The 27,831-nt window shown below is 45.2% G+C and overlaps 1 protein-coding gene across 1 annotated transcript in view; it reads right to left on the bottom strand.

Moving 5' to 3' along the window:
- Positions 1 to 16,894: 16,894 nt before the first annotated feature.
- The window catches only part of LOC115469725 (disintegrin and metalloproteinase domain-containing protein 9-like), a 247,157-nt gene continuing 236,220 nt past the window's right edge, over positions 16,895 to 27,831 (bottom strand). Inside the window, exons 18-20 of the mRNA XM_030202513.1 lie at positions 18,974 to 19,054; positions 18,652 to 18,748; positions 16,895 to 16,899 (exon numbers count right to left, since the gene is read on the bottom strand). Coding sequence (XP_030058373.1) covers positions 16,895 to 16,899; positions 18,652 to 18,748; positions 18,974 to 19,054 — 183 coding nt within the window. The remainder of the gene's footprint in view (positions 16,900 to 18,651; positions 18,749 to 18,973; positions 19,055 to 27,831) is intronic.

Below are 27,831 nucleotides of genomic sequence, written 5' to 3' on the forward strand. Positions count from 1 at the left end.
TGGATGTGATGTGCCAATGGGTGTGATATGCACCATGGAGGCCATGCAGCCTAACAATCTCAACATCTGCCGAACTGTGACCTGCTGGCACCCGCCCTTACCCGAGGAAGAAAGGCTCGAGCTTGAACCACGTCTAGCAGGGCTCCTATAAACTCCAATTGCTAGGCTGGGAGTAGATGGGACTTTGGATAGTTGATAACCCAAATAATTCTATGCATTGATTCTTGAGGACCTTCCTTTGATGTGCTCTTTACCAGTCAATTGTCTACATAGGGAAACATACGCACTCCCAGTCTGTGTAGCGATGATCTATGACTACAGCAAGACATTTTGTAAACACCCTGGGAGCAGATGCGAGACCAAATGGCAAAACGCAATGCAAGTAGTGGTGTTTCACTTGAAATCAGATACACCTCCTGTGACTGGGACGTATCTGGGTGTGGATGTAAGCATTCTTTAAGTCCAGAGAGCACAGCCAATTGTTTGCCTGAATCATGGGGAGAAGAGTGCCTAGGGAAATCATCCTCAACTTTTTTTGATCACATATTTGTTCAGAGTCCTTATGTCTACGATGGGACAAAAGTTTCCCATCTTCTTGGTTACAAGGAAGTACTTGAAATAGAATCCCTTCCCTTCTTCCCATGGTGGAATGGGTTTGACTTCATGTGGGCCTTTACAAAACAAGAGAGTTCCTCTGTGAGCATTTCCTGATGCTGAGAGCTGAATTTTGGGGGTCTCAGTGGGCAATTTGAAGGAGGTTGACACCAGTTGAGAGTGTAACCCTCCCAGACTATTTGGGGAACCCACCAATCTAGGGTTACAAAGAGCCACCTTTCTTGGAAAAAGTTCATCCTCTTTCTGACCAGCAGGTTGTCCACAGTGGGTAGTTTTATTTTGACTATGCTCTGGTTGTCCCAGTCAAATGTTCATCCCCTGCTTAGACTGAGGAGCTGGTTGGGACTTCTGGGCCTATTGCTGCCAAGGACAAGAGCCTGAGGCCAGAGCCTTCTGGGGAGAGCAAGTAGAGGGAGTGAGCCTTTGAGAGTAAAACCAAGCATGCACACCACAGAAGGAAGCAGGGCAGTGGCGAGTGGCAGCAAAGAGCGCTGAAGGAAGGATTCCGGTGGCGGAGCTTAGAAACCCTCGCCAGCCAAACCGGAAGACCTTGGAGGGGGAGTCCAGGCCCCCCAAGACCCCCCCCCCCCCCCATGGCTATGCCACTGGTCTACACATGCCAATACCCAAGGCAGAAAGCCTGGATGCCACATCAAAATCTTCAAAAGTTTTATTTATTTAATTATTTTAAAAAATTTATAGCCCAGCTTATCTAAAAATTCTAGCCAGGGTACAAATAAAACATACACAATAATAAGATTAATTTTTAGGTTGGGCAAATTGGCTCCCTGTTAACTTAACTTAACATAACATAACGTAACATAACAATAAAACTTATATTCCACCATATACCTTTCGGTTCAATGCAGATTACATAAAAGAAACTGGTCATTTCCAGGAAATACAAAACAAATAAAACCTAACTATAAAACAGCAACTTATTAATCATTACAATTCAGTACAAATTTCCTAAACAGAATGGTTTTCAAATATTTCTGAACCGATTATAATCAGTCATCTGCAGTATTAAATTTTGGACATATTTATCCAAATGTGCTGCCTGATAAAACAAAATGTCAAGTAGCTTAGTCTTTTTTAAGTTTTGTATGGATATAAAAGTTAAAAAAAAGTTAAGTTCTAGTATCTCTGGATTTGTGTAAGAAAACAAAATGATTCAAGAAATATGATAGTGCTGAACCGTACACTATTTTATGAATGAAACAAAAGAATTTCAACCAGATCCTAGAAGGCACAGGAAGCCAATGAAGTTTTCTATAGTATTGGAAAATACCATCATATTTTTTTCAGAGAATAGATGTCATAGAGTCACATTCTGAATAGTATGAGGTTTCTTTAACAATTGTTTAGGAGCTCCTAAGTAGATAATGTTATAATAATCTAACAGACTCAAAATCAAATATTGCACTATGAGTCTAAAGTGATCTTGATCGAAATTGGTGCTGAGAAGGGCAGAGAGTTCCTCTCCAAGTACCTGCCTCTGCTGGAAGCTGAAGGACTGAGCTCCCGGTGGACAATTTGGAGGTTTGGACATCAAATTGAGGGAGTATCCTAGCCAGACTATTTGGAGAACCCACTGATAGGAGGTTATAAGAGGCCACCGCTGGTGAAAAAATTTTAATCTCCCTCCGACCGGTAGATCTTCCGACACATACACTTTTAAGTCGGCTATGCTTGCCTGGAGCCAGTCAAAAGCCCGTCCCTTGCTTTTGATGGGGAGCTGCAGGGGCCTGTTGAGGCGCACGCTGTTGACGTGAACGAGCGTGCTGGGGCTTAGCCTGAGCAGGCTGGCGGGAAGGAGGATTGTGCCTGCGCTTATTGTAAGCGTACATAAATAATGCCACACTGGGAAAAGACCAAGGGTCCATCGAGCCCAGCATCCTGTTCACGACAGCGGCCAATCCAGGCCAAAGGCACCTGGCGAGCTTCCCAAACGAACAAACATTCTATACATGTTATTCCTGGAATTGTGGATTTTTCCCAAGTCCATTTAGTAGTGGTTTATAGACTTGTCCTTTAGGAAACCGTCTAACCCCTTTTTAAACTCTGGGAGCATTCCTCTGACCCCCATAAAAACGTCTACCTGAAGAGGTAGATTGATGAAGGCGTCCAGTGGGAGAGTTTGTCGAGTGCGATTTCCCGCTGATGGAGCTGTTCTACCACCTGCTCGACCTTCTCGCCAAAAATGTTATCCCCCCGGCAAGGAGCGTTCACAATCCACTGCTGGACTCGATTCTTCAGGTCAGAGGCACGCAGCCATGAGAGTCTGCGCATCACTATACCTTGAGCAGTGGCCCTAGACGCAACATCAAAAGTGTCATAAGCACCCCTGGACAGGAATTTACGACACGCCTTCAGCTGCCTGACCACCTCCTGAAAAGGTTTAGCCTGCTCCGAAGGGAGCTGATCAACCAAGTCTGCCAGTTGCTTCACATTATTCTGCATATGAATGCTCATGTAGAGCTGGTAGGACTGGATCTTGACCACAAGCATAGCGGAATGATAGGCCTTCCTCCCAAAAGAGTTCTAGACTCCCTCCCCGGGGGCGCCGAGGCATAATCCCTAGAACTCTTGGCACTCTTGAGAGCTGAATCCACAACCCCAGAGTCATGAGGCAACTGCGTCTTCATCAACTCCGGGTCCCCGTGTATCCGGTACTGGGACTCAACTTTTTTAGGGATGGTGGGATTAGTTAATGGTTTCATCCAGTTCGCCATCAACGTCTGCTTAAGGACATTATGTAGGGGAACAGTGGATGACTCCTTAGGTGGTGAAGGATAGTCCAGGACCTCGAACATCTCAGCCCTGGGTTCATCTTCAGTGACCACTGGGAAGGGAATGGCCGTAGACATTTCCCGGACAAAAGACGAGAAAGACAAACTCTCGGGGGGAGAAAGCTTTCTCTCTGGCGAAGGAGTAGGATCAGAAGGAAGACCACAAGACTCCTCATCCGAGAAATATCTTGGGTTTCCTCTGCCTCCCACAAGGCCTCTCCCTCGGAATCAGACACGATCTCTCTGACTGCCGTCTGAAGCCGGACCCGTCTTGACGCCGAGGAGCAATGTCCTCGATGACAGTGTCGAGAAGTAGACTCCCGTGCCGACGGCGATGAAGCTCCCTCCACCGACGTCAACGAGGAAACAACTTGGGTGGCAGCCGACGCCGGCACCACAAGCGGCACCGACGCCTTCGCTCGAAGCACGGTCTCGGTACCCCCCAGTACCAACGAGGAAGACGTTGAATCCAAATGTCTCCTCGGGGTCGGGTCTGAAGAGGGTCAGTCCCAATGGGCCTGCACCGCAGGAGCCCTCGAGGCAGGTAGAAACCCACTGGATGGCCCACTGCTGCCAGCATGAGATGGTCTCTGGTCAGCCATTACCTGCCCTCCGGACGTCGATGCAGTCTACAGTGCCAACATTGACACCGCCGCTGACAATCTCGGTATCGCTGCCGATGTCGACGCCAAAGAACCGGGCAAAGCGTGGAACAGGCGCTCCCACTGAGCTAATCTCAACGCTTGTGTCCGCTTTTTAAGACCGTGGCACAAAGTACAAGCATCGGGACGATGACTCACCCCAAGACACTGAATGCACGAAGCGTGTGGATCAGTGACTGAGATTGCCCGGCTGCACCGAGTGCACTTCTTGAAGCCGCTGGCGATCTTCGATGACATCGATGGAAAAATCGCGGTGGCGAAATCAAAAGACATGATGGCACCAAAAAAGTGGAAAAAACAAAACCCCGTGGCTTAGTGGTTAGGGTGGTGGACTCTGGTCCTGGGGAACTGGGGAACTGAGTTCGATTCCCACTTCAGGCATGGGCAGCTCCTTGTGACTCTGGGCAAGTCACTTAACCCTCCATTGCCCCAGGTACAAATAAGTACCTGTATATGTAAGCCGCATTGAGCCTGCCATGAGTGGGAAAGCGCGGGGTACAAATGTAACAAAATAAAATAAATAAATAAATAAAATAAATAAAAAATAACAGGGCCGCACACGAAACGTAAACAAAAAAACTTCCGACAACCTAGAAGAGGAAGGTGAAGTCGTCTAACTTTTTTTTTTTTTTAAAGACCAAGCTAGCGAGCAGACTCACGAAAAATCAAGAGGTACAAGAAAAAGCGAAAATCGCAAAGGGCTCTCTCCTGAGGCACAGAGCGACCGTAAAACAGCCGCCCTGACCGCGGAGAAAAAAAGAGACTGAGGGGCACGTTCGCTCGACGGGTGGGAAGACGTCCGCGCATGTGCGGTGCGCACACTTGTGTGCACGAGGGCTCTAGCAAACTTTGTTGCTAGGAAGAATTCCGGACCTGGGGCTGCCATCGGACGTCAATCCATCAGTGAGAACAAGCAGCCTGCTTGCCCTCGGAGAAGTTCAAATACGCAATAAGACAAACCAAAAGATCATACTATAAAACCAAAATAGGGACAGCCTACAAAGACATGAAAAAACTATACCAACTTGTGAACAAACTCCTAGACACCAACTTGGTCACCTCATCGAATACTGACATCCCATAGGCAGACAAACTTGCGCAATATTCAATGAAAAAATTGTAAATCTACGCAACACGCTACCCCACGACAACCCAGACATAGAAACCTTCCTAAATCAACTGGACCAAACTGATGGAGAATACCCGGCAGACCAAATCTGGCTAAACTTCACCCCCCTTACCGTTGAAACGGTGGCACAGGCGATCAACAGGTTCGCCAACACTCACTATCTTGACACCTGCCCCAACTACCTAATGAAATCTGCCCGTGACTGCTTCATCGCAGACTTCACATCCCACCTAAACTACATGCTTCAACAAGGCCTCTTCCCAAAGGAAAAGGGCAACATCCTACTCACTCCGATACCAAAAGACACCACGAGGAAAACGAATGAAATCACCAATTACCAACCAGTAGAATCCATCCCGTTGTCAGTAAAACCAACGGAAAGCATGGTAGGCCAAACAACTTACTGACTATATACACAAATTCTCAATACTACACGAATCTCAATCAGGATTTCGCCCACTACACAGCACAGAAACAGTACTACTCACTCTCCTAGCCAAATTCAAGCAGGAAATAGTTAAAGGCAACAAAAGTCTCCTCCTCCAATTCGACATGTCAAGTGCGTTCGACATGGTAAACCACAATATACTACTAAGACTACTAGATAAGTTTTGGATTGGAGGCAACATACTTAACTGGATCAATGGTTTCCTAACCACAAGAACATACCAAGTAAAATCAAAATGAACCATATCATCACCTTGGAAGGCAGACTGCGGAGTACCACAAGGTTCACCGCTATCACCAATTCTCTTCAATCTAATGATGACCCCTTTAGCCAAGACCCTAGCCAATCAAGGCCTAAACCCTTTTATATATGCAGATGATGTCATAATATATATTTCATGTAAATCTAATCTGACAGAAATCACCAATAAAATCAAGAGCAGCTTGAATACCACTGACTCCTGGGCAAACGCATTTCAACTAAAACTAAACAAAGAAAAAACACACTGTCTCATTGTCTCATCCCAATACAGCGCGGATAACTCTACAACTATCAACACCCCAGATCACACCCTCCTTATCTCAGACAGTCTGAAAATCCTTGGCGTAATAATAGACCGCAACCTAACACTAGACAAACAAATGACATCCACAACTAAGTATTTTTTCACGGACAGAGTAGTGGATGCTTGGAAGGCCCTCCCGCAGGAGGTGGTGGAAACGAAAACGGTAACGGAATTCAAACATGCGTGGGATAAACATAAAGGAATCCTGTTGAGAAGGAATGGATCCTAAGGAGCTTAGCCGAGATTGGGTGGCAGAGCCGGTGGCGGGAGGCGGGGATGGTGCTGGGCAGACTTATACGGTCAGTGCCAGAGCCGGTGGTGGGAGGCAGGACTGGTGGTTGGAAGGCGGGAATAGTGCTGGGCAGACTTATACGGTCTGTGCCAGAACCGGTGGTGGGAGGCGGGGCTGGTGGTTGGGAGGCGGGGATAGTGCTGGGCAGACTTATACGGTCTGTGTCCTGAAAAGGACAGGTACAAAACAAGGTGGGGTATACACGGAAAGTGGCACATGTGAGTTTGTCTTGTTGGGCAGACTGGATGGACCGTGCAGGTCTTTTTCTGCCGTCATCTACTATGTAACTAAGAAAATGTTTTACTCAATGTGGAAACTTAAACGTGTGAAACAATTCTTCCTGAGGGAAACATTTCGCAACCTGATACAATCAATGGTATTAAGTCACATGGATTACTGCAATGGAACTATGCGGGATGTAAAGAGCAAACACTAAAGAAACTTGAAACTGCCCAGAACACGGCAGCCAGACTTATCTTCCGAAAAACCCGATCTGACAGCGCAAAACCACTCTGTGAAAAACTACACTGGCTCCCAATCAAAGAACATCTTGCTTTCAAAATCTGCACAATGGTTCACAAAATAATCTATGGTGAAGCCCCAGGATATATGACAGACCTGATTGACCTACTAACCAGAAATACTTCAAAATCAACACAAATGTACCTAAACCAGCACTATCCAAGCTATAAAGGAATCAAATACAAATCAACTTATGCATCCAATTTCTCCTACATAAGCACACAATTGTGGAATGCACTTCCAAAAGCCTTAAAAGCTACCTACGATCACTTACACTTCCGGAGAACACTAAAAACTCACTTGTTCAAAAAGGCATATCCTGCCAACTCAACATAAAAGCCTAACCCTGCATTACAACAAAACCATAATACAACATGTCCACAACAGAACAAAAGACATCATGGGCACAACACTATTCTTCCGAGTACGACGCCTCCATGTGAACATACCACACGAACATTAACCCATCTCATGTGGCTATACCACATGAATCTTATCTTATCTCTACATCACTTTGTATTTGAGTACACCGGAGTCTGAAATCGCACCTCCGGCACTATGTAAGCCACATTGAGCCTGCAACTAGGCGGGAAAATGTGGGATACAAATGTAACAAATAAATAAAATAAAAACACGTTAAAAACGCTAACATGCCTTAGTAAACATACCTCCTAGTGCACTATTAATGCAATTACATTTTTAATATTTTAACTACAATTAAATTTTTAAGCACGCCCAAACTTTTTAGCTCCTATTGTCCAGCATTGCCTTCTCTCCCCAGCTTGTCCTATTTCACCTTGCCATAAGGTAGCAGAGGGAAGTCATCAGCGTCAGTTGCAAGTAGCATGTGGGAATCACTGCCAGAGACCCTATGAAGACCAAGATAAATGTTAAGACAAATGTGTGTGTGTGTGTGGCGGGGGGATGCTGGACCTATGTGCTGGGGGGGTCAGCAGCAGGAGAGAAATGGGTGTCTGTGTGTCAGAGGTAACAGGTTTAATAGCAGAAGGGGAGACACTTGGGTGTAGTACAGGGGAAGGATGCAGCAGGCAAGGAGAAAGGTAGGACCTGTATGGAGAGGAGGGGGAAGAAAGTGTGTGTATGCAACTGTTCATTATATTCAACAGGTTTAAAAATGTCCATGCAGGAAGTGTAATGGAGGTCTAGAATCGGAGCTCCCGAATCCCAGCCTGAAAAAACGAAGCAAATAGCTACCTTTTGCAGTTTTGAGCAGCCCAAACTAGCACAATAGAACGGTGAAAGGATAGCGCTACCGAGGATGTCGAACATTAAAGCGAAATCAACCGATTTACATACCTTCGCTTATCGCCACCGAGAATCCGCACCCCCTAATGCAGGCCGCAGATCCAGGCGCGAATGACCCCGCTACGAGATCGCGGTCTCCACTGCTTCAGAAAGAGCAAGGGGATAGCGGAGATGGCAAATTATCACCGGACAAATGGGAACAACTTAAAACTTGGTTTCAGGACATTAAATCAGAAATGAAACAGATGCGCAAGGAATTTGTGCAGCTGGGCGCTGATCTTCGAGGAGAAATCACAGAGCTGGGTAATCGAGTCAATGAGGTAGAAGTCGGGCTAGAAGAGCATGCAGACTCCCTGAATACTATTGAAAATAACATTCTGGAACAGCAAATGGACTTGCGATCTCTTACCAATGAAATAGAAAATCTAGAGAACAGGAGTCGGAGATCCAATATACGAATACGGGGACTACCAGAATTGCCAGAGCATAACAATTGCGAACAAGTGGTGAAGGCCCTGGCAGCCCAACTCTTGACCACGCCAGAAAAAGACACCTCCCCGGAGGACATACGAATAGAACGCGCCCATCGGGCGTTGGGACCACGCCAGGCTAATGTGCCCAAAGACATTGTGGCGTGCTTCTCCGACTTCAAAGTCAAGGAAGAACTCATGCAAAAAGCGAGGGCGAACGGCCCAATCATATGGAACACTTACCCACTTGATCTGTTTCAAGATATATCAGCTACTACCCTTAAACGCAGAAGAGCTTTAAAGCCACTTACTGAACAACTGCGAGCGGAAGGCGTAAAATATAAATGGCAGCATCCTTTTGCCCTGATATTCTATAAAGCAGGCAAGTAATGTAGAATTACATCAATGGAAGAGGCTCAAGAGCACATGGAACAGGGAGCAACGGGCGAATCCACACACTCACGCCAATCAACTGCTACCCTAAAAAACAACAAAGCAAAATGGCAGCGAGTCTCGCAGGGCTGAAGACATCTAAGAAGGCAACAGTCCGGTCACACAGAACCCAGCCACCGCTAACGGATTACAAAAAAACGGAGCTGGTGAAGCGGCATGACCGACATCCTCTAAGAAGGGCTACACTAACGCATGACTGAGTAACAGGTGACAGCAACAGGCTGGTAATATATACGGGACATGATCCACTCTCTCCCAAACATGTCTTATCTGGTGAGAAGGGCATGTATTATATGGTTTTTGGGGAAGAGGGGAGGGGGTGGGAAGTAGGGAAATGGGAGAGAAGTGCCAGTGGTGGCTTTATATATGGCTATTTACTTGTGTATGGCTGATAAAGAATTGAAATGTGTTACACTGAATGTGAGAGGACTCAATTCGCCCACAAAACGAAAACTTATGTTTAAAGATATGATACATTTAAAGGCTGATGCAATTCTCTTATAAGAAACGCATTTGAAAAAAATGTCATGAGAAGCTAGTTTGCCATGGACGATACCCCATCATTACATTCTCCTCATGCGCAGCTACACCTAAAAAACGAGGGGTATTGATAGCGCTTCAACATCTCGTCCATGGTAAATTTTAAAAACTATAAGTGATAAAGAAGGTAGATTATCTGATGCTGGTGGTTTCTATCTGCAATGACTATTATACTATCCTCAATGTATATGCCCCTAATCAGGGCCAAGGGCCTTTCTGGGAACAGATAGAACAGCTTCTACAGCAACACCAAAAGGGTCATTTATTAATGGGAGGCGACCTCAATGTCACTATACATCCCCCCATAGACAACTCTACAGGGTCAGCAATATATGCAAAGGCAGATAGGAAGATATTAAAAAGGTTAATGGCTCGATGGGGATTGATAGATATATGGCGAGAGAAACATGAAGTACACTTATTACTCCTCCAAATATAAATCATACTCTACTACTACTACTACTAAACATTTCTAGAGCGCTACTAGGGTTACGCAGCGCTGTACAATTTAACAAAGAGAGACAGTCCCTGCTCAAAGAGCTTACAATCTAATAGACAAGTGAACGGTCGGTCCGATAGGGGCAGTCAAATTGGGGCAGTCTGGATTCACTGAACGGTAAGGGTTAGGTGCCGAACGCAGCATTGAAGAGGTGGGCTTTAAGCAAAGACTTGAAGACGGGCAGGGAGGGGGCTTGGCGTAAGGGCTCAGAATAGATGGCTGGATGGGGGATGTCAACATAGCAAACAAAACACAGGAATCATATATAGAACCCCACAGGTGGTCTGATCACTCCCCAGTAGTGCTGATAATCACAGTAGCTGCCAAATATGTGGGCCCAAGATACCATCTGATGTACGATGAGCAGAATATACGGGAGATAGAAAAATACATTATTGAATATCTTAAGTTCAACGACACAGGCGAAGTCCGGGCAGCAATGCTATGGGAAGGCCTTAAAGTAGTGGTCAGAGGTCAACTAATAGCATTACGCACCCACATAATAAAAACTCGCAGGAAAACAATATTAGAAGCGAACTTAGAAGGCTAGAACAGAAACACAAAACACAGCCAGCAGATGCTGAGGAGGCAGAGAAACTACATCAACTGAGATTAAAGCTCAACGAACTCCAATTGGAAAGCATAGCTGCACAATTACAACATGCTCAACAAGAACACTTCAAGTTCGGAGACAAAGCAGGTAGGCTATTGGCCAACAAGCTTAAAAACCAAGCTCAACGAAATCATATAGGGGGGATACAGAACGCAGTAGGGGAACATGTCACACAGATAGAACAAATACAAAAAGCTTTTTTAGACTACTATACATCGTTTTATGAGAAAGAGACGACACTAGGGCCAGCAACAGTGGAACAATATCTACAAGATAGTGGCATTCCACAATTGAGAGGAGGAGAGAGTGAGACCATATCGGCCCCCATAACGCTGGATGAGATTAATTGGGCGATAGCAGATAGTGCACATGGTAAAGCACCTGGGCCGGACGGGTACCCTATAAGATTCTATAAGCTATTCGCGAAGCACCTGACACCAATATTGATGCGGCTATTTAACGAGCTAGAAGAAGCTCAAGAACTACCACAATCGTGGGCGTTAGCAGCAATCACATTACTGATGAAGCCCGGTAAAGATCCTCAACATTGTAGCTCCTATCGCCCAATATCGCTACTTAACGTAGATTATAAACTTTTCACAAAAATATTAGCACAGAGATTACAAAAGCAGTTGCCACACTTAGTGCATGAAGATCAAGCTGGATTCATAACAGGACGACAAACATTTGATAACATACGAAGCCTCATACAAACCATTCAGTACGTACAAGATGAACAAATTCTGGCATTACTGCTCTCTATCGATGCAGAAAAAGCGTTCGATCGAGTGGATTGGGCGTTCCTATTTGCAGTATTGCGACAGGTGGGGATTACAGGATGATACATGCAATGGATACAGCTACTATATAAAGGGCCAAAAGCGGTATTAAAAATCAATGGGTCATATACAAATATATTTCCACTAGGGCGAGGAACTAGGCAGGGGTGCGCACTCTCCCCACTTCTGTTTGCCTTATCTCTGGAGCCATTAGCATGTATACTCAGAAAGGATGGGGAAGTAGGGGGAATTCTACGAGGGCGAAAAGAGCAAAAGCTTATGCTATTCGCTGATGATATCTTACTGACTCTCACACAACCCGCAGTCTCAGTTCAAAAGGTGATAGATCATGTGGCATACTATGGTGCGGTGTCAGGGTTTAAACCCAACTAAATCTATTTTGCTAAACATCACAGAATCGAACGAAGAGATACCTAGCCTGCGGGCAGCATTTCCCTTTACTTGGGCGCAAAAGTCCATCAAATATCTAGGAATACAGATAACCCCCAAAATAGAAGGCTTGTTTCAGGCAAATTTCCCTCATAAGGTAGCTGAACTCTTTCAAGAACTAGATAGATGGGAAGGCCTCAATATATCATGGAAAGGATGTATTAATGCCATCAAGATGATGCTGCTCCCCAAGCTGCTATATTTATTCTTAGCCCTACCCATCCCAATACCTACCTCTTTCTTCACACAATTACATCAGATGATGTTCAGGTACATATGGAGGAGGCGAGTGCGAAGAGCCATGATGTATCAGACAATCAAGCGAGGAGGCATGGGTGTATCCAACTTTTATCTATATTATCAAGCAGCGCAATTAAGAATACTGGTAGAATGGGCCCCAGGGGCAGTAAAGAAATGGATGCACTGGGAGAGAGCATGGAAAGGCAGGTATGCGATAGAGGATATTCTATGGATAACCAGGGGGAGCGTTGGCACATATTAATACAGAGGACTACCTGTAGGCCTAAAAGATCCACTCAGACCTGGCTCCAATTAGGAGACGCATGTTTCCTGACGGAAATACATTGAAAAACAGCAATAAGATGGGCGGAGGGTTTCCCGCTAGGGGGATCGGAAAAGATATTTGATTTCTGGGCTGCAGCTGGCCTACATACTTTAGGGCAACTATGGTCAGAGGGGAAAGTGCTTAGCTTCCCTGAACTCCAGGAAGAATACGGATTGACAGAAAAAGACCTTGTATATTACTGTTGTTTATGTAGCTTTATTAGACGACGTGCACAAGACGAGCTAGAACTAGACGAAACAACCCTAGAATTAGCAATGCGTGGGGGAGGGGGCAGAGGCAGTGTATCCCGGATATATCTTGAATTGTTGGGAAGGACTGACCCTCAAGGTGCCTACCACAAGAAGTGGGAGAAACAGCTACAAACCACCCATCCCAAAGCAACATGGATAAGTAGCTACAAATACTTACTTAAAGCCTCTCCAGCACAATCCATAAATGAAAATGGATTCAAAATATTATACTGGTGGTATTACACCCCAGATAGACTACAAAAGATATATCCGGGAACCTCAGGGCAATGTTGGCGAAAGTGTGGCCTTCAGGGCACATTTTACCAGATTGTAAGCTCTCCTGAGGAGGGACTATCCTTCCCCTTGTTTAAACTTGTACAGCGCTGCGTAACCCTAGCAGCGCTATAGAAATGCTAAGTAGTAGTAGTAGTAATATATGGTGGGAATGTGAGAAAGTAAAACGGTTTTGGGATGAGGTGGTGAAGTTGGTAAATAATGTATTACAACAGCCATACCCAAAAAGGGTAGAACATTGCCTTCTCCATTTTAGGCCCAGGTCAATCGCTAGCAGCCAACACAGGCTGGCCACTCAGTATTTTGTAGCGGCTAAGATAGCACTAGCACGGGCCTGGAAGCAAGCTGAAACACCAACATTGCACAAGGTGACTCAAAAAGTAGACTTTCTTTACCAGATGTCGAAACTGACGGCCAAGCGGAAAGGCTCCATGATGACCTTCACAAGAATATGGTCATTATATGAACAATTCCAAGAGCAAGAGCCAACACCATGGACTGAGGGGAAGGGGGGGGGAAGGGAGGGAGGATAGGGGAAGGGAACAGGAGTAGATATGGTTGAAGATTCATGTAATTGGCTTGATATGTTTGTACTAGCGTTAAGGCCGTTAAAACGGGCAAGTATTGGTATGCTCTATTTTGATGTATACTCCTTCTCTCCCTCCCCTCGGCCCCTTCCCTCCCTCCTTCCCTCCCTCCCAGCTCCAAGGCCCGATTCCCTCCCAGCCCCCAGGGCCCCCTCTCCGTCCCTCCCAGCCAGCTGGAAGGACCCCCCCCTCTATGCATCCCTCCAGCTCCAAGGCCCCCTACTTCTGACCTCCCATGTCCGGCATCCTCCTCCTTCCCTCCCAGCTCCAAGGCCCCCCTACTTCTGACCTCCTATGTCCAGCCTCCTCCCTCCTTCCCTCCCAGCTCCAAGGCCCCATTCCCTCCCCTCCCAGCTCCATGGCCTCCCCTCCCAGCTCCAAGGGCCCCGTCCAAGCCAGCTCCAAGGCTCCCCTCCGTCCCTCCCCTCCGTCCTCCTTCTGAGCATTTCTCCTGCCTTCTCCTCCCCCCCGAGGTCGCCGCTATCGCCCCTCCCCCCCCCCCGCCGAGGTGCTCCGCTACGGCCTCCCCCCCCCCCCCCGAGGTCGCCGCCGGCCCCCATCCACCCCGGGCCCTCTGTTCTACATTTACCTTACAGCGCGAAACCGCAGGCAGATCAGCTCCCGTCGGCCTTCCTTCTCTTGCCTGTGTCCTGCCCTCGTTGGACGTAACATCAGCGAAGTGCGGGACACCTACAGGCTGGGAAGGAAGGCCGACGGGAGCTGATCTGCCTGCGGTTTCGGCGGCTGTAAGTTAAATGTAGAAGAGGAGGGCCCGGCCTGTGGAGGGGGTTGGCTGCAACCTGGGGGGGGGGGGCGGCGGCGGCGACCTGTGGGGGGGGGGGAGCAGCAGCGGCGACCTGCAGGGGGGGAGCGGTAGCGTTAGCGGCAGCGGTAGCGTCAACGTCCGTGTGGCAGTGACTGCACTCCTCCTCAGCGCAGAGTTTCCCTCTCGTTCCATCATCAGTCTTGACGTGGGGGCGGGACAGAGAGGGAAGTCTCTACTGCGATTTGCAGGTGAGTCGGTCACTTGCCATTTATATGTTGATATTGTTGCATTTATTAATAAAATACTTAAATATAAAAAAAAATAAAAATGTCCATGCAGTGGGAATTTACTAGTATCAAGCCATCCAGCCCAGAGGTTGACTAATCATATGATTAAAATTTTAATACCACAATTAATTTTGATTAAAAAAAAGTTTCAGCATTTGCCCACCCCCCTAATTGAATTGCATGCTGTGAAGGATAACCAGCCATGCTGAGCATCTGTTCAAAAGGATTTGGGTTAACATTAAAAAAAATTGGAACAAGCATGTGCCCAAATAATGCATGCACAACTAATCATGTTGATCAAATTTTTAATTGCGTGATCGATCGCAATTAAAATTTTTGATTGTTGCCCACCCCTAATAAAAAACAGATTTTCTGTATTCCTCCAGTTTAACTAAAGTGCCTGGGCTATGTGTTTTGACAATCCTCCTCCTTAGCTGCTAGCTAACAAAAGTTCTACAGCTGCCTCTAGAGGTACAATGTCCACAAACTCTATCACACTGCACACCAAGTCCTTCAAGTAGATGCTTATGTAGAGCTGGTAAGACTGGGTGTGGGAAATGAACATCGAGCTTGAAACATGTTCCTCCCAAAAGAGTCAAGCATCCATGCCTGGGCGAGCCAAGGCATGACTCCTCAAGATTCTGGGTCATTTGAGAGTAAATTCGACGACTATGGAATAGGTGGAAGCTGCTGCTTCTCACAATCTTGGCATCTTCTGGACTCTATACATAGAATCTGCCTTCTTTGGAACAGGCTGCACAGTGAGAGGGATCTCCCAGCTCCTGTGCACAGGCCACTGTCACAGCTTCCTTAGGAGGGAGTCGTAATCAAGGACATCCAACATCTCAGCTCTGGGCTATCCTCAATTTTCAAATTAAATGGAATGGCCACAGCCATCTCCCTCAAAAAAATTGACAAAAGAGAGCTCCCCTTGGGGAAACTATCTCCTTTCCTGTGGTGGAGAGGAATCTGAACGCAAGTCAAGGGATCCCTCCCGAGCGCCCCTCTGGCTCATCAGTCCTCCAGGAGCAGTCTGTATCTGACTCAGAAAGTACACCTCACAGAACATCTGAGTCTGTATCTGCCTCGGACCACTGGATGTGCAACCAAACTCTAGGTGAGAGTGCCGAGGTACAGGCTGTCTCCTGGTCTCCAGGGTTGATTCCTCCCCCAACAGGCTGGAACAGAGCACCGCATTGGTCAGTGCCAGTTCTGACATTTGACAAGACACTGATGTCAATGAACACACAACAGAACATGGATCTCCAAGATGGGCTGGAGCAGCACCATAGTCTGTACCGGAGTCCTTGATGCCTTAGAATCATGCCGAGCTAGGATGCACCCCAGCTCCTCCTGCAATATGCTGGTGTGGGGGCAGAAAAAGTAGGAGTCGAATCAGAGGCCTGACCCTGCTTTGGGGAGACTGGTGCATTGGCACCTCTTCCATGGAGATGGAGTGCTCCTCATAGTGCCAATGCTTCTTGGGTACTGGTGATGCCAGTGTCCTGGAGCTTCTGGCACCATGCTTTGATGACGGCTGATGCTTCTTCACCTTTGCTCAATGCACAACATCAGGGTCCCTTGGTGCCAAAGAGGACAATGTGGAATTTTTGCGAGTCCTCAGTATTGGGTCAGATTATGCTGGACATGCACAGGCAGAACCGACACCTGACATCGAGGCAGGGGGAAACATCTTTGATGTTGATGTGTCCCCAGTGTCTGGTGCAGCTTCTGAAGCCATAGGGATCGATGCCTTCAATGCCGATGTCAATGGATTGGACTTGTGCATGCCAAAATGTTTTTCACACAGGGCCTCCCAACTCTTCTGGGTTCTCTTCTGCATTTGAGCACAAAGAGAACAGCGAGAAGACTTATGGTCAGGGCCCAGGCACAGTAGGTACACGTTGTGAGGATCTATCACAGACATTGTCCTACTGCAACCCGAATACTTCGGCTTCAAGGACATCGCAGGAAAAATAGCTGAAGTGAAATCAAATTGCTCAATTGTCAAAAACAGAGACCTGGCCAGGAGCTCAGGCCTAAGAAGCCTTAAACTGTGGAAAAAAGAAATAAAACTTAAAAGGGAAAACAAACTAAGGGGTTGTTTTACAAAGGCACACAAGTGTTTTTAGCATGCGCTAAAAATAAGCACGTGCTAAATGCTAGAGACACCCATATATTCCTATGGGCATCTTTAGCATTTAGAGCACACTAATTATTAGCTTGCTTAATATGCTAGTGCATCTTTGTAAAATTACCCCTAAGGACAGTAAGGTAAAAAGTAAAAATAAAATAAATTGATCACACTCTACTTACTAAAGGAAGGAAAGCAAGAGATAACTTTCAAAGAAAAAATATTGCTCTATGGAAGAACAACTGCGAATCCTGTGTGACTTGGGCAGGCAGGAAGGCACACGTGCATGTGCTGTAGGCCTGCCATAATCTTCCAGAAAATGAAGGATGCTGGGCAGCGTCCATACCAGGACACCGCAGATGACATAAGTATTGCTATACTGGGAAAGACCAAAGATCCACCAAGCCCAGCATGCTGTTTCCAACAGTGGCCAATTCAGGTCACAAATACCTGGCAAGATCCCAAAAAAGTACAAAACCATTTTATACTGCTTATCCCAGAAATAGCGGATTTTCCCCAAGTCCATTTAATAATGGTCTATGGACTTTTCCTTTAGGATGCTGTCCAAACCTTTTTTAAACTCTGCTACGCTAACCGCCTTTATCACATTCTCTGGCAACAAATTCCAGAGTTTAATTACACGTTGAGTGAAGAAAAGTTTCTCCAATTTGTTTTAAATTTACTACATTGTAGCTTCATCGCATTCCCCTAGTCCTAGTATTTTTGGAAAGCGTAAACAAACGCTTCACATCTACCTGTTCAACTCCATTCATTATTTTATAGACCTCTATCATATCTTCCTTCATCCGCCTTTTCTCCAAGCTGAAGATGTGAGGACATACTGTCCTACCTGTCCTTGGAGAAAGGATATTCTTTTCTCAAGAATCATACTATTATTTCCCTGGTAATTCACTGCTAAACCCTGAATGATGTCAAGATTTTAAGAATTTGCCCGTTCTGGGCCAATATCATATATTTTTTATTTTCAGTACTATCCCCTACATGTAGGCCAGAATTTTAAAGAGAACATAGTCTGTGGATAAGCAGACCTTCAGAAAACATCTTGATTTGAGATACTTTGGATTTTGAATCTCATTACTTTTCCAAACCAATGCTCTAGGCCAGTTACAAGTCAGGTAGAGTAAGTTCCAGGCCCACCAGATTTACAGCCTAAGTTGGTACCTGTTAGAGAGCAAAGTGACTGCCTAAGATCACAAGAAGCATCAGTGGGAGAATCAAGATTTGGATTCTGGCTTCCCTGATGTCTAGCTGAGCCGGTACGTCAAGTTCCATCTCTGGCCATCTTCAAATCTAGGCTAAAAGCCCACTTTTTGATGCTGCTTTAACTCCTAACCCTTACTCACTTATTCAGTATCCATGTTCTATCATTCCCACCTTAGTAATTCCCTTATCCCTTATTTGTCCTGTTTGTCTGTCCTAATTAGATTGTAAGCTGTGTCAAACAGGGACCATTTCTTCATGTTCAAGTGTACAGCACTGCATTCATCTAGTAGCACTATAGAAATGATAAGTAGTAGTAGTATGAGTAATTAGAGAATGCTATAAAACCTTTCTGCCAGGATAAGGTGGCATTAAAAACCAAAAATTAAAATTTCACAGAAAAGAATTAAAAATAAATAGCAATAAGTAGTTATTTGCCAAAGTTACATACCAAAGTGTTCATTAGATCTTCTTGTTGATTCTCTGCTATGACAGCTGGGGAGAGACCAGCCTGCATCACAGTGGCACTTGCCAATAGAATTACATACCTGGAATACAGAGGAATGATCAGATGTAGTGGTGGCTAATACTTAGTCTTACATGAGAGAAGGGAAGGAGATTTTAGGGAAACATTACCACCTCACTGATGTACAATATATATAGATAGATAGATAGATAGATAGATAGATAGATAGATAGATAGATAGATAGATAGATAGATAGATAGATAGATAGATAGATAGATGTAGATATTTAAGCTTCTGTTAACTTACTCCATGTCCATTGCAGTTCAATTTTGGATCACAAGAAAGTTGTAATGTCTGTATATGTACACACTTCTGAGTTAAACATATCTATAAAAGAAATGGATTTGGTCACAAGTCTAATTTGGTAGTATTTAATATTCTATATTAAAGTAGTCCATCAACATGCAGAGCCTGTATGACAATGTTTGTGTTGCTGCAATGTCAATAAAAAACGTTTAAACACATAAAGTAGTCCATCAGCGTTTTCTAGTAGGCATATTAGTCCCGGAGAATCCTGGGATCTAAAGGAATCTGTGTGGTAGCAAAAGCTTGTGTGGCATAACATCTTTTATGCTGTTCCAATAAAGATATCACATTGAGACTCCACGATACTTAAATAACTTTTCTGAAAAATCTAAAGAGATAAATTCTGTAAGACTCACAAAGCTTTGGTACTTTTGATGCCTATAATGTGTAGTTCCAGCAAGTTCACAAATTATGGGACAGGTATGCTAATTTAATTTTCCTTTTTTTGCCCAGCAGATACGTTCAACTTTGTAGGTGAGATAGGACAAATTTCAGGAAGCAATAACTCTAGTAATGAGGTGACAGACAGTGCTTAGACGTTAAAACAGTTCCACATTAAATAATTTACCTAATTTTTACTGTTTATATCACAATGCTAAAGGTTTTATTTATGTGCAACTTCCATATTAGTTCACATTTCAGGTTCTTTTGGATTTTACTCGTTTTGAAGAAAGCTGTGAAACAGCAGTAAGGATAAAAACATCAACCGATTAGATCAGGTTTTCAAAAATTTCAATGGTCAAATTGGGTGAAAATCAAGAGAGAATAGTAAGCAACTAATGATGCAGTGCAGGAGATCTGTGTTCAGGTTTCCAGGTTCAATACATTACCAAGATGATATGCTTGAGTCATAGTTTACAAATATAAACACAGTCATCACAACACCATTTTAGATAGTTCATGGATGTGTGTATCTTGATGTGGTAGCGAAAACATGCAGAAATGGGACATATTTTATAATTATATAATTCTGCACATACTTTAATGTTACATGTATGTTTTGTTTTTCTCTTCTGTCTCTTCTCTGTTTTCTTTTCCATTGTTTACTTATTTTTTTACTTTGTCACTGCCAGTATCATTCCTCTCACACCCACCATTCTACATTTGTTAGTGAGCATGATATATGTCAATATTATACATACACATTTTTTCCCTGCATGATTACATTTTTCATCCTGCAATACACGACATTATTTATTCTGCACTATACTTTGCTACCACACATGTGCACATTCCATATCCTTTTTACATGACACACAGCCTATTTTTCATAATGATTTTTACACATTACAAATGGCGTTTTTTTCTCCCACACATCTTCTCCTTTTTGCCCAAACAGATGCAATTACCTGAATAGCATGACATATTACCTCATTTCCACACTCAATAAACATATTAATAACTGAATAACACGACACACAACCTCATTTCCACAATCAACATATTAATATCTAGATTATATCTCCTATACAGTTCCCTTTTTTTGCCCACCACGTGTCCTTCAATACCACACCTCTTTTACCCTCTAGACACCAGCAAATCAATACTGCATCCTTTTTACTCCTATTTACTTCCCCAAGCATTGCCTTTTTTACAACGAACATTGATGTACTTCTAGGCGATGTTTGTTTCTCTGCCAATTCAATTATTTACACACTGCTGTTTCATTTCCGGTATAGCGTTCAAACCGCCAATCTGTTTGCATCACTCATAGTTCCAAAATCTTTCACATGTCAATTTCTCACATTCTTAACATCTTTCCCCCAATATTCATTATTTCTCTACTCATAATTTTTACACCCTCTATGCCTTGGAACTCTGGAGACTTCTCTATGCTGTTTCCACATACCACCCATGATCCATGAATTTTCTTGGCGCCTTTTCTTGGTTTTTTAAACACACTTGCACACAGTATCCTTCTTTTTACTGTTCACCAGTGGTGTTCAGCATCCATACTCTAAACTACACTTTAAAAAGGTCTTTCTAAAGGTAAGAACCCATGTTGTTCCCCATTCTAATTGTCACCTATCACTTATTATTCCTTTAATCTAGTACCATCACACACTCTTTATCTGGTTACATCATACGTTATACTACTGCTGGCACATTTTAACCTTTCAAATGCCTCTTGCACTTTTCCATTAGATTTTCTGTTATGTTGGGCACTTTCATATTAATCCATAACATTCACTACCGCTGTTGTTCTAGTTTTTCACATTATTTCATTTTCAGGCTCATTTTCAAAAGAGAAAAACGTCCAAAAAGTGACATAAGTCTGCATTTGGACATTTATCTCACAAAGACGTCCAAATCAGTATTTTCGAAACCTATTTTTAGATGTCTTTCTCTGAAGTCCTTCAGAAGGATGTCTAAATCTCAAGGGGACGTGCCAGGGGTGTGTTCAAGGCGGGACTTGGGTGTTCCTAAGACTTAGACATCTTTTAGCCATAATGGAACAAAACAAAAAAACAAGACTAAAACTTAGACATTTTGAGCTAGACCTGTTTTTATAACAACTAGCTGCAGTGGGAATTGAACCCACCTCCCCAGGATCAAATGCTGCTGCACTAGCCACTAGGCTACTCCTCTATTCCACACAAGAGGTGCCCCAAATGACCAGATGACAACTGGAGGGAATCGGGGATCACCTCCCCTTACTCCCCCCCAGTGGTCACTATCCCCCTCCCACCCCCAAAATGTGATTAAAAATATTACTTGCCAGCCTGTATGCCAGCCTCAGATGTTATACTCAGGTCCATTAGAATAGCATGCAGGTCCCTGGAGTAGTCTAGTAGCAGTGCAGTAAACTGCAGACAGGTGGACCCAGGCTTTAACCTCTCCCTACTTGTTACACTTGTGGAGGAAACTGTGAACCCTCCAAAACCCACCAGAAACTCACTGTCCCACATATTGGTGCTCCCTTCACCTGTAAGGGCTATGGTAGTGGTGTACAGTTGGGGGTAGTGGGTTTTGGGGGGCTCAGCAGACAAGGTAAGGGAGCAATGGTGAGATGTGTACCTGAAAGCATTTTATAAAGTCCACTGCAATGCTCCCAAGGATGTCCTATTGCTTTCCTAGGATGTCATTTTTCCACTATTATACCTGATGCCAAGCTTTCTATTTTTTTAATAACATCTGAGCCTTGTATCTATTGTTTATCAGTAGATTTGGGCTTTGAATTCAGATCTATAGATGAAAATGAGGTCTCATTACATATATCTAAACACCAGAGTGCTATTTTTCCATATTTCATAGCAAGAGTGTACGTTCCCTAATTACCTGTCCCAATGCAACTGAAGCTTTTACCTCCTCAGTGCATGTAAATGGTTTCATCCCTGTGTGGATTCTCTGATGCCATATGAGGCTTTCTTTCCAACCAAAGCATTTACCACGCTCAGGACATGTAAATGGTTTCACTCCTGTGTGTATTCTCTGGTGCATTGTGAGGTTTACCTTCTGACCAAAGCTTTTACCAGACTCTATACATGCAAATGGTTCCTCTCCTATGTGGACTTTCTGATGCACTTTGAGGTTTACATTACAACCAAAGCTTTTACCACACTTAGAACATAAGAATGTTTTCACTTTATTGTGGCATTTCTTGTGTATTTTGTACGTTTTGCATTTGGATGTATTTGTTTGAAAATGGACCAAAAAATAAAACATCCAAATAACAAAACATTTTTCCAAATAGCATTTTCAAAAGGAAAAGATGGACTTTTTTTGTAGAAAATGACCTTTCCTGTTCTGATTTTGGACGTTTTACAAAAAAAGTCCAAATTCAGACTTAGATGTCATATCCAAAAATGCCCTTTATGCATTTGACTTGCCCAAAGTCACAAGGAGCAGCAGTGAGAATTGAACCCATGTTGCCAGGATCAAAACCCGCTGCACTAACCATTAAGCCACTCCTCCTCTGTTTTGCATGTCTTGCATTTGGACGTTTTTTGTTCGAAAATGGACCAAAAAAAAGGACATCCAAATCACAAGACATCCATAGCATTTTCAAACACAAAAGATAGATGTCTATCTTTTTCAAAAATGACTTTCTTTCCTGTTCAGAATTTGGATGTTTTTGTAAAATGTCCAAATTCTGATTTACACATTCTATCCAAAATGCCCCTCTATATCACATTTTCCAGTTCTGTTTACAAGTTTTTTCCAGTTCTGTCACAACCACTAGCTTATCTGGAACTATGTATTGTTTCAACTATCCTCATCACAAGTTTTGGTTTTTTTTCTTCATTTCTTACATACACTTTTTTCTCAAAATATCTGCCACGCATTTCTCCATAGTTTTTCGCCAATGCCTTTCCACACATTTCTGTATCATTACACTCTTGCTATTTCTCTTCAGAGCACGACTTACCTCTACAGATTAAATTCATCTTCCCTTTAAGGCATTTACGCTTTCTTGTTTGCCTTTCGGCTATTCCCCACTATGAGCTCCGTACCTCTTTATGCTCAGCTTCCTCTGTCTATATTACCCCTGTATGGCGTTTTTTATTATCGGTAGTACTCAGCATCTATATCTTTTGACTATTTCTCACTATCTATTTTTGCACTTACCTATGACATTCACAACTACTGGATGCACCAGACACATATATTTATTATTTTTAAAATTTTTAATTTTTAATTTTGTTCTTCTGCAGTTTATTCATTGTCTTGTCTCCTCCTGTAATGCAAGGATTTTAGAGATTGCTTTTCAACTCTATTTAAGTGACCAGCAGTGCACTCGCTCATTAAAATGATTGTGTTTTCTGTATTGTGTGAAAATGATTTGGAATGTAGAAGAAGATAAGACAAAGATCTAATCAATTTGGTATGTGAAGAAGGAGGTGGACAGTGGTGTGGTGGAGCCGGCTCGCAAGAGCCGCTTGTTAAATTTTGACAGCTCTTGCGAGCCGGTTGTTCTTCGGGGCGAGCCGGCTCCATTGCAGGAGGTTAAAGCATGGCAGGAGGGCGCCATGCTTACCTCCCCTCCCACTCTCAAACATGCCCAGCGATTGTCCTTCGCCCCCACCGTCCCCTCCCGCTCCCATCCATCTTTTTTAAATACCTCCTTTGTTGAAGCGCCTCGTTAAAGAGCCCTGCTGCCCGTCTTTAGCTTTCCCTCCCTGTTTGCTTCAGTTCGTGAACTTCGTGCCCTTAGTCCCGCCTTCTGATGGGGAGGGAGGAAAATCGTTGGACATGGATGGGAACGGTAGGGGAGGGCAGGGGAGGGAGGAGAATCGCTGGACATGGATGGGAGTGGGAGGGGAGGGCAGGGGAGGGAGGAAAATCATTGGGCATGGATGGGAGCGGGAGGGGAGGGCAGGGGAGGGAGGAGAATCGCTGGACATGGATGGGAGCGGGAGGGGAGGGAGGAGAATTGCTGGGCATGGATGAGAGCAGGGGGCAGGGGAGGGAGGAGAATTGCTGAGCATGGATGGGTAGAGGGGGCAGGGGAGAGAAAACAATTGCTGGGCATGGATGGATAGAGGGGGGCAGAAGAGAGAAGACAATTGCTGGGCATGGATGGGTAGGGGGCGGGGAGAGAAGAGAATTGCTGGGTATGGATGAATAGAGGGGGACAGGGGAGAGAGGAGAGTTTCAGGACATGGATGGAGGTGAGGGCAAGAGAAATTCTGGACATGGATGGAGGGGAGGGAAGGGAGAGAGAAGAAATGCTGGACATGGAGGGAAGATAGAGGAAGAAGATTAGATGAGGGAAAAGGAAGTGAGGAGAGAAACTGCACATGGATGGAGAAAATAGGCAGAAGCTGGATCCACTGTACAGTCAAGTCTGCGGAGGACCAGAAATGAAGAAGAAAGGAGGAAAGAAAAGAAATAAATGGAAAGGAAGCCCTGGAAACGGAGTCAAGGGAACAGATAGAGAGCAGCAGAATCAGATACTGGGCCAGCATGATCAGAGAAACAAAGTCACCAGACAACAAAGGTAGAAAAAAATAATTTTATTTTCATTATAGTGTTTGGAATATGTCCACTTTGAGAATCAGGTGCTGAACATTAAAAGTTTATATTTACTTATTTATGGCATTTTATCCCATTTTAAACATGAATTAGATTGGAACCTGGGATCATTTAATTTTTTTTCCTGGAGAGAGTAATGCATTGCCCCCACCAGCTATAGCCAGCTCTGCAATTTTGGGGGGGGGCGCAGAGGTGGATGGGGGGGTGGGGGGGCGCCGAGGTGGACCGGGGAGAGAGCCTGTTGTTAAAAATTTACCAGCACACCACTGGAGGTGGAGCATGTTTTGAGCTCTGGCTTGCGCATCAAGCTCTTTAATGTTCTGTGCTATTGGAAAGCCGGGTCAGTAAAGTCACCCAGACATCACTTCAGCTGTGTGGCTAGATGATCACACTGTTCATAGAGAACTTTGTGGTCCTCATGCAGAATGGACGGTATGGTGTGAGCTGTTTTTAGTATGTGAAGAGCTTGTGGGAATCGAAAGCGAATGCTACATACCTGTAGAAGGTATTCTCCGAGGACAGCAGGCTGATTGTTCTCACTGATGGGTGACGTCCACGGCAGCCCCTCCAATCGGAATCTTCACTAGCAAAGTCCTTTGCTAGCCCTCGCGCGCCCGCGCGCACCGCGCATGCGCGGCCGTCTTCCCGCCCGAAACCGGCTCGAGCCGGCCAGTCCAGTATGTAGCAAGACAATACTCTTAAGGGAAGACACAACTCCAAAGGGGAGGCGGGCGGGTTTGTGAGAACAATCAGCCTGCTGTCCTCGGAGAATACCTTCTACAGGTATGTAGCATTCGCTTTCTCCGAGGACAAGCAGGCTGCTTGTTCTCACTGATGGGGTATCCCTAGCCCCCAGGCTCACTCAAAACAACAACCATGGTCAATTGGGCCTCGCAACGGCGAGGACATAACAGAAATTGACCTAAAAAATTTTACCAACTAACTGAGAGTGTAGCCTGGAACAGAACAAACAGGGCCCTCGGGGGGTGGAGTTGGATCCTAAAGCCCAAACAGGTTCTGAAGAACTGACTGCCCGAACCGACTGTCGCGTCGGGTATCCTGCTGCAGGCAGTAATGGGATGTGAATGTGTGGACAGAAGCCCACGTCGCAGCTTTGCAAATTTCTTCAATGGAGGCTGACTTCAAGTGGGCTACCGACGCAGCCATGGCTCTAACATTATGAGCCGTGACATGACCCTCAAGAGCCAGCCCCGCCTGGGCGTAAGTGAAGGAAATGCAATCTGCTAGCCAATTGGATATGGTGCGTTTCCCTACAGCCACTCCCCTCCTATTGGGATCAAAAGAAACAAACAATTGGGCGGACTGTCTGTGGGGCTGTGTCCGCTCCAGGTAGAAGGCCAATGCTCTCTTGCAGTCCAATGTGTGCAGCTGACGTTCAGCAGGGCAGGAATGAGGACGGGGAAAGAATGTTGGCAAGACAATAGACTGGTTCAGATGGAACTCCGACACGACCTTTGGCAAGAACTTAGGGTGAGTGCGGAGGACTACTCTGTTATGATGAAATTTAGTGTAAGGGGCCTGGGCTACCAGGGCCTGAAGCTCACTGACTCTACGAGCTGAAGTAACTGCCACCAAGAAAATGACCTTCCAGGTCAAATACTTCAGATGGCAGGAATTCAGTGGCTCAAAAGGAGGTTTCATCAGCTGGGTGAGAACGACGTTGAGATCCCATGACACTGTAGGAGGCTTGACAGGGGGCTTTGACAAAAGCAAACCTCTCATGAAGCGAACAACTAAAGGCTGTCCTGAGATCGGCTTACCTTCCACATGGTAATGGTATGCACTGATTGCACTAAGATGAACCCTTACGGAGTTGGTCTTAAGACCAGACTCAGACAAGTGCAGAAGGTATTCAAGCAGGGTCTGTGTAGGACAAGAGCGAGGATCTAGGGCCTTGCTGTCACACCAGATGGCAAACCTCCTCCAATGAAAGAAGTAACTTCTCTTAGTGGAGTCTTTCCTGGAAGCAAGCAAGATACGGGAGACACCCTCTGGCAGACCCAAAGAGGCAAAATCTACGCCCTCAACATCCAGGCCGTGAGAGCCAGGGACCGGAGGTTGGGATGCAGAAGAGCCCCTTCGTCCTGCGTGATGAGGGTCGGAAAACACTCCAATCTCCACGGTTCTTCGGAGGATAACTCCAGAAGAAGAGGGAACCAGATCTGACGCGGCCAAAAGGAGCAATCAGGATCATGGTGCCTCGGTCTTGCTTGAGTTTCAACAAAGTCTTCCCCACCAGAGGAATGGGAGGATAAGCATACAGCAGACCCTCCCCCCAGTCCAGGAGGAAGGCATCCGATGCCAGTCTGCCGTGGGCCTGAAGCCTGGAACAGAACTGAGGGACTTTGTGGTTCACTCGAGATGCGAAGAGATCCACCAAGGGGGTGCCCCACGCTTGGAAGATCTGGCGCACCACTGTGGAATTGAGCGACCACTCGTGAGGTTGCATAATCCTGCTCAGTCTGTCGGCCAGACTGTTGTTTACGCCTGCCAGATATGTGGCTTGGAGCACCATGCCGTTCCGGCGAGCCCAGGTCCACATGCTGACGGCTTCCTGACACAGGGGGCGAGATCCGGTGCCCCCCTGCTTGTTTACATAATACATGGCAACCTGGTTGTCTGTCTGAATTTGGATAATTTGGTGGGACAGCCGATCTCTGAAAGCCTTCAGAGCGTTCCAGATCGCTCGTAACTCCAGAAGATTGATCTGTAGATCGCGTTCCTGGAGGACCAGCTTCCTTGGGTGTGAAGCCCATCGACATGAGCTCCCCATCCCAGGAGAGACGCATCCGTGGTCAGCA

This window comes from Microcaecilia unicolor, chromosome 4, assembly GCF_901765095.1.
Source record: "Microcaecilia unicolor chromosome 4, aMicUni1.1, whole genome shotgun sequence".
NCBI classification, from domain to species: Eukaryota; Metazoa; Chordata; class Amphibia; order Gymnophiona; family Siphonopidae; genus Microcaecilia; species Microcaecilia unicolor.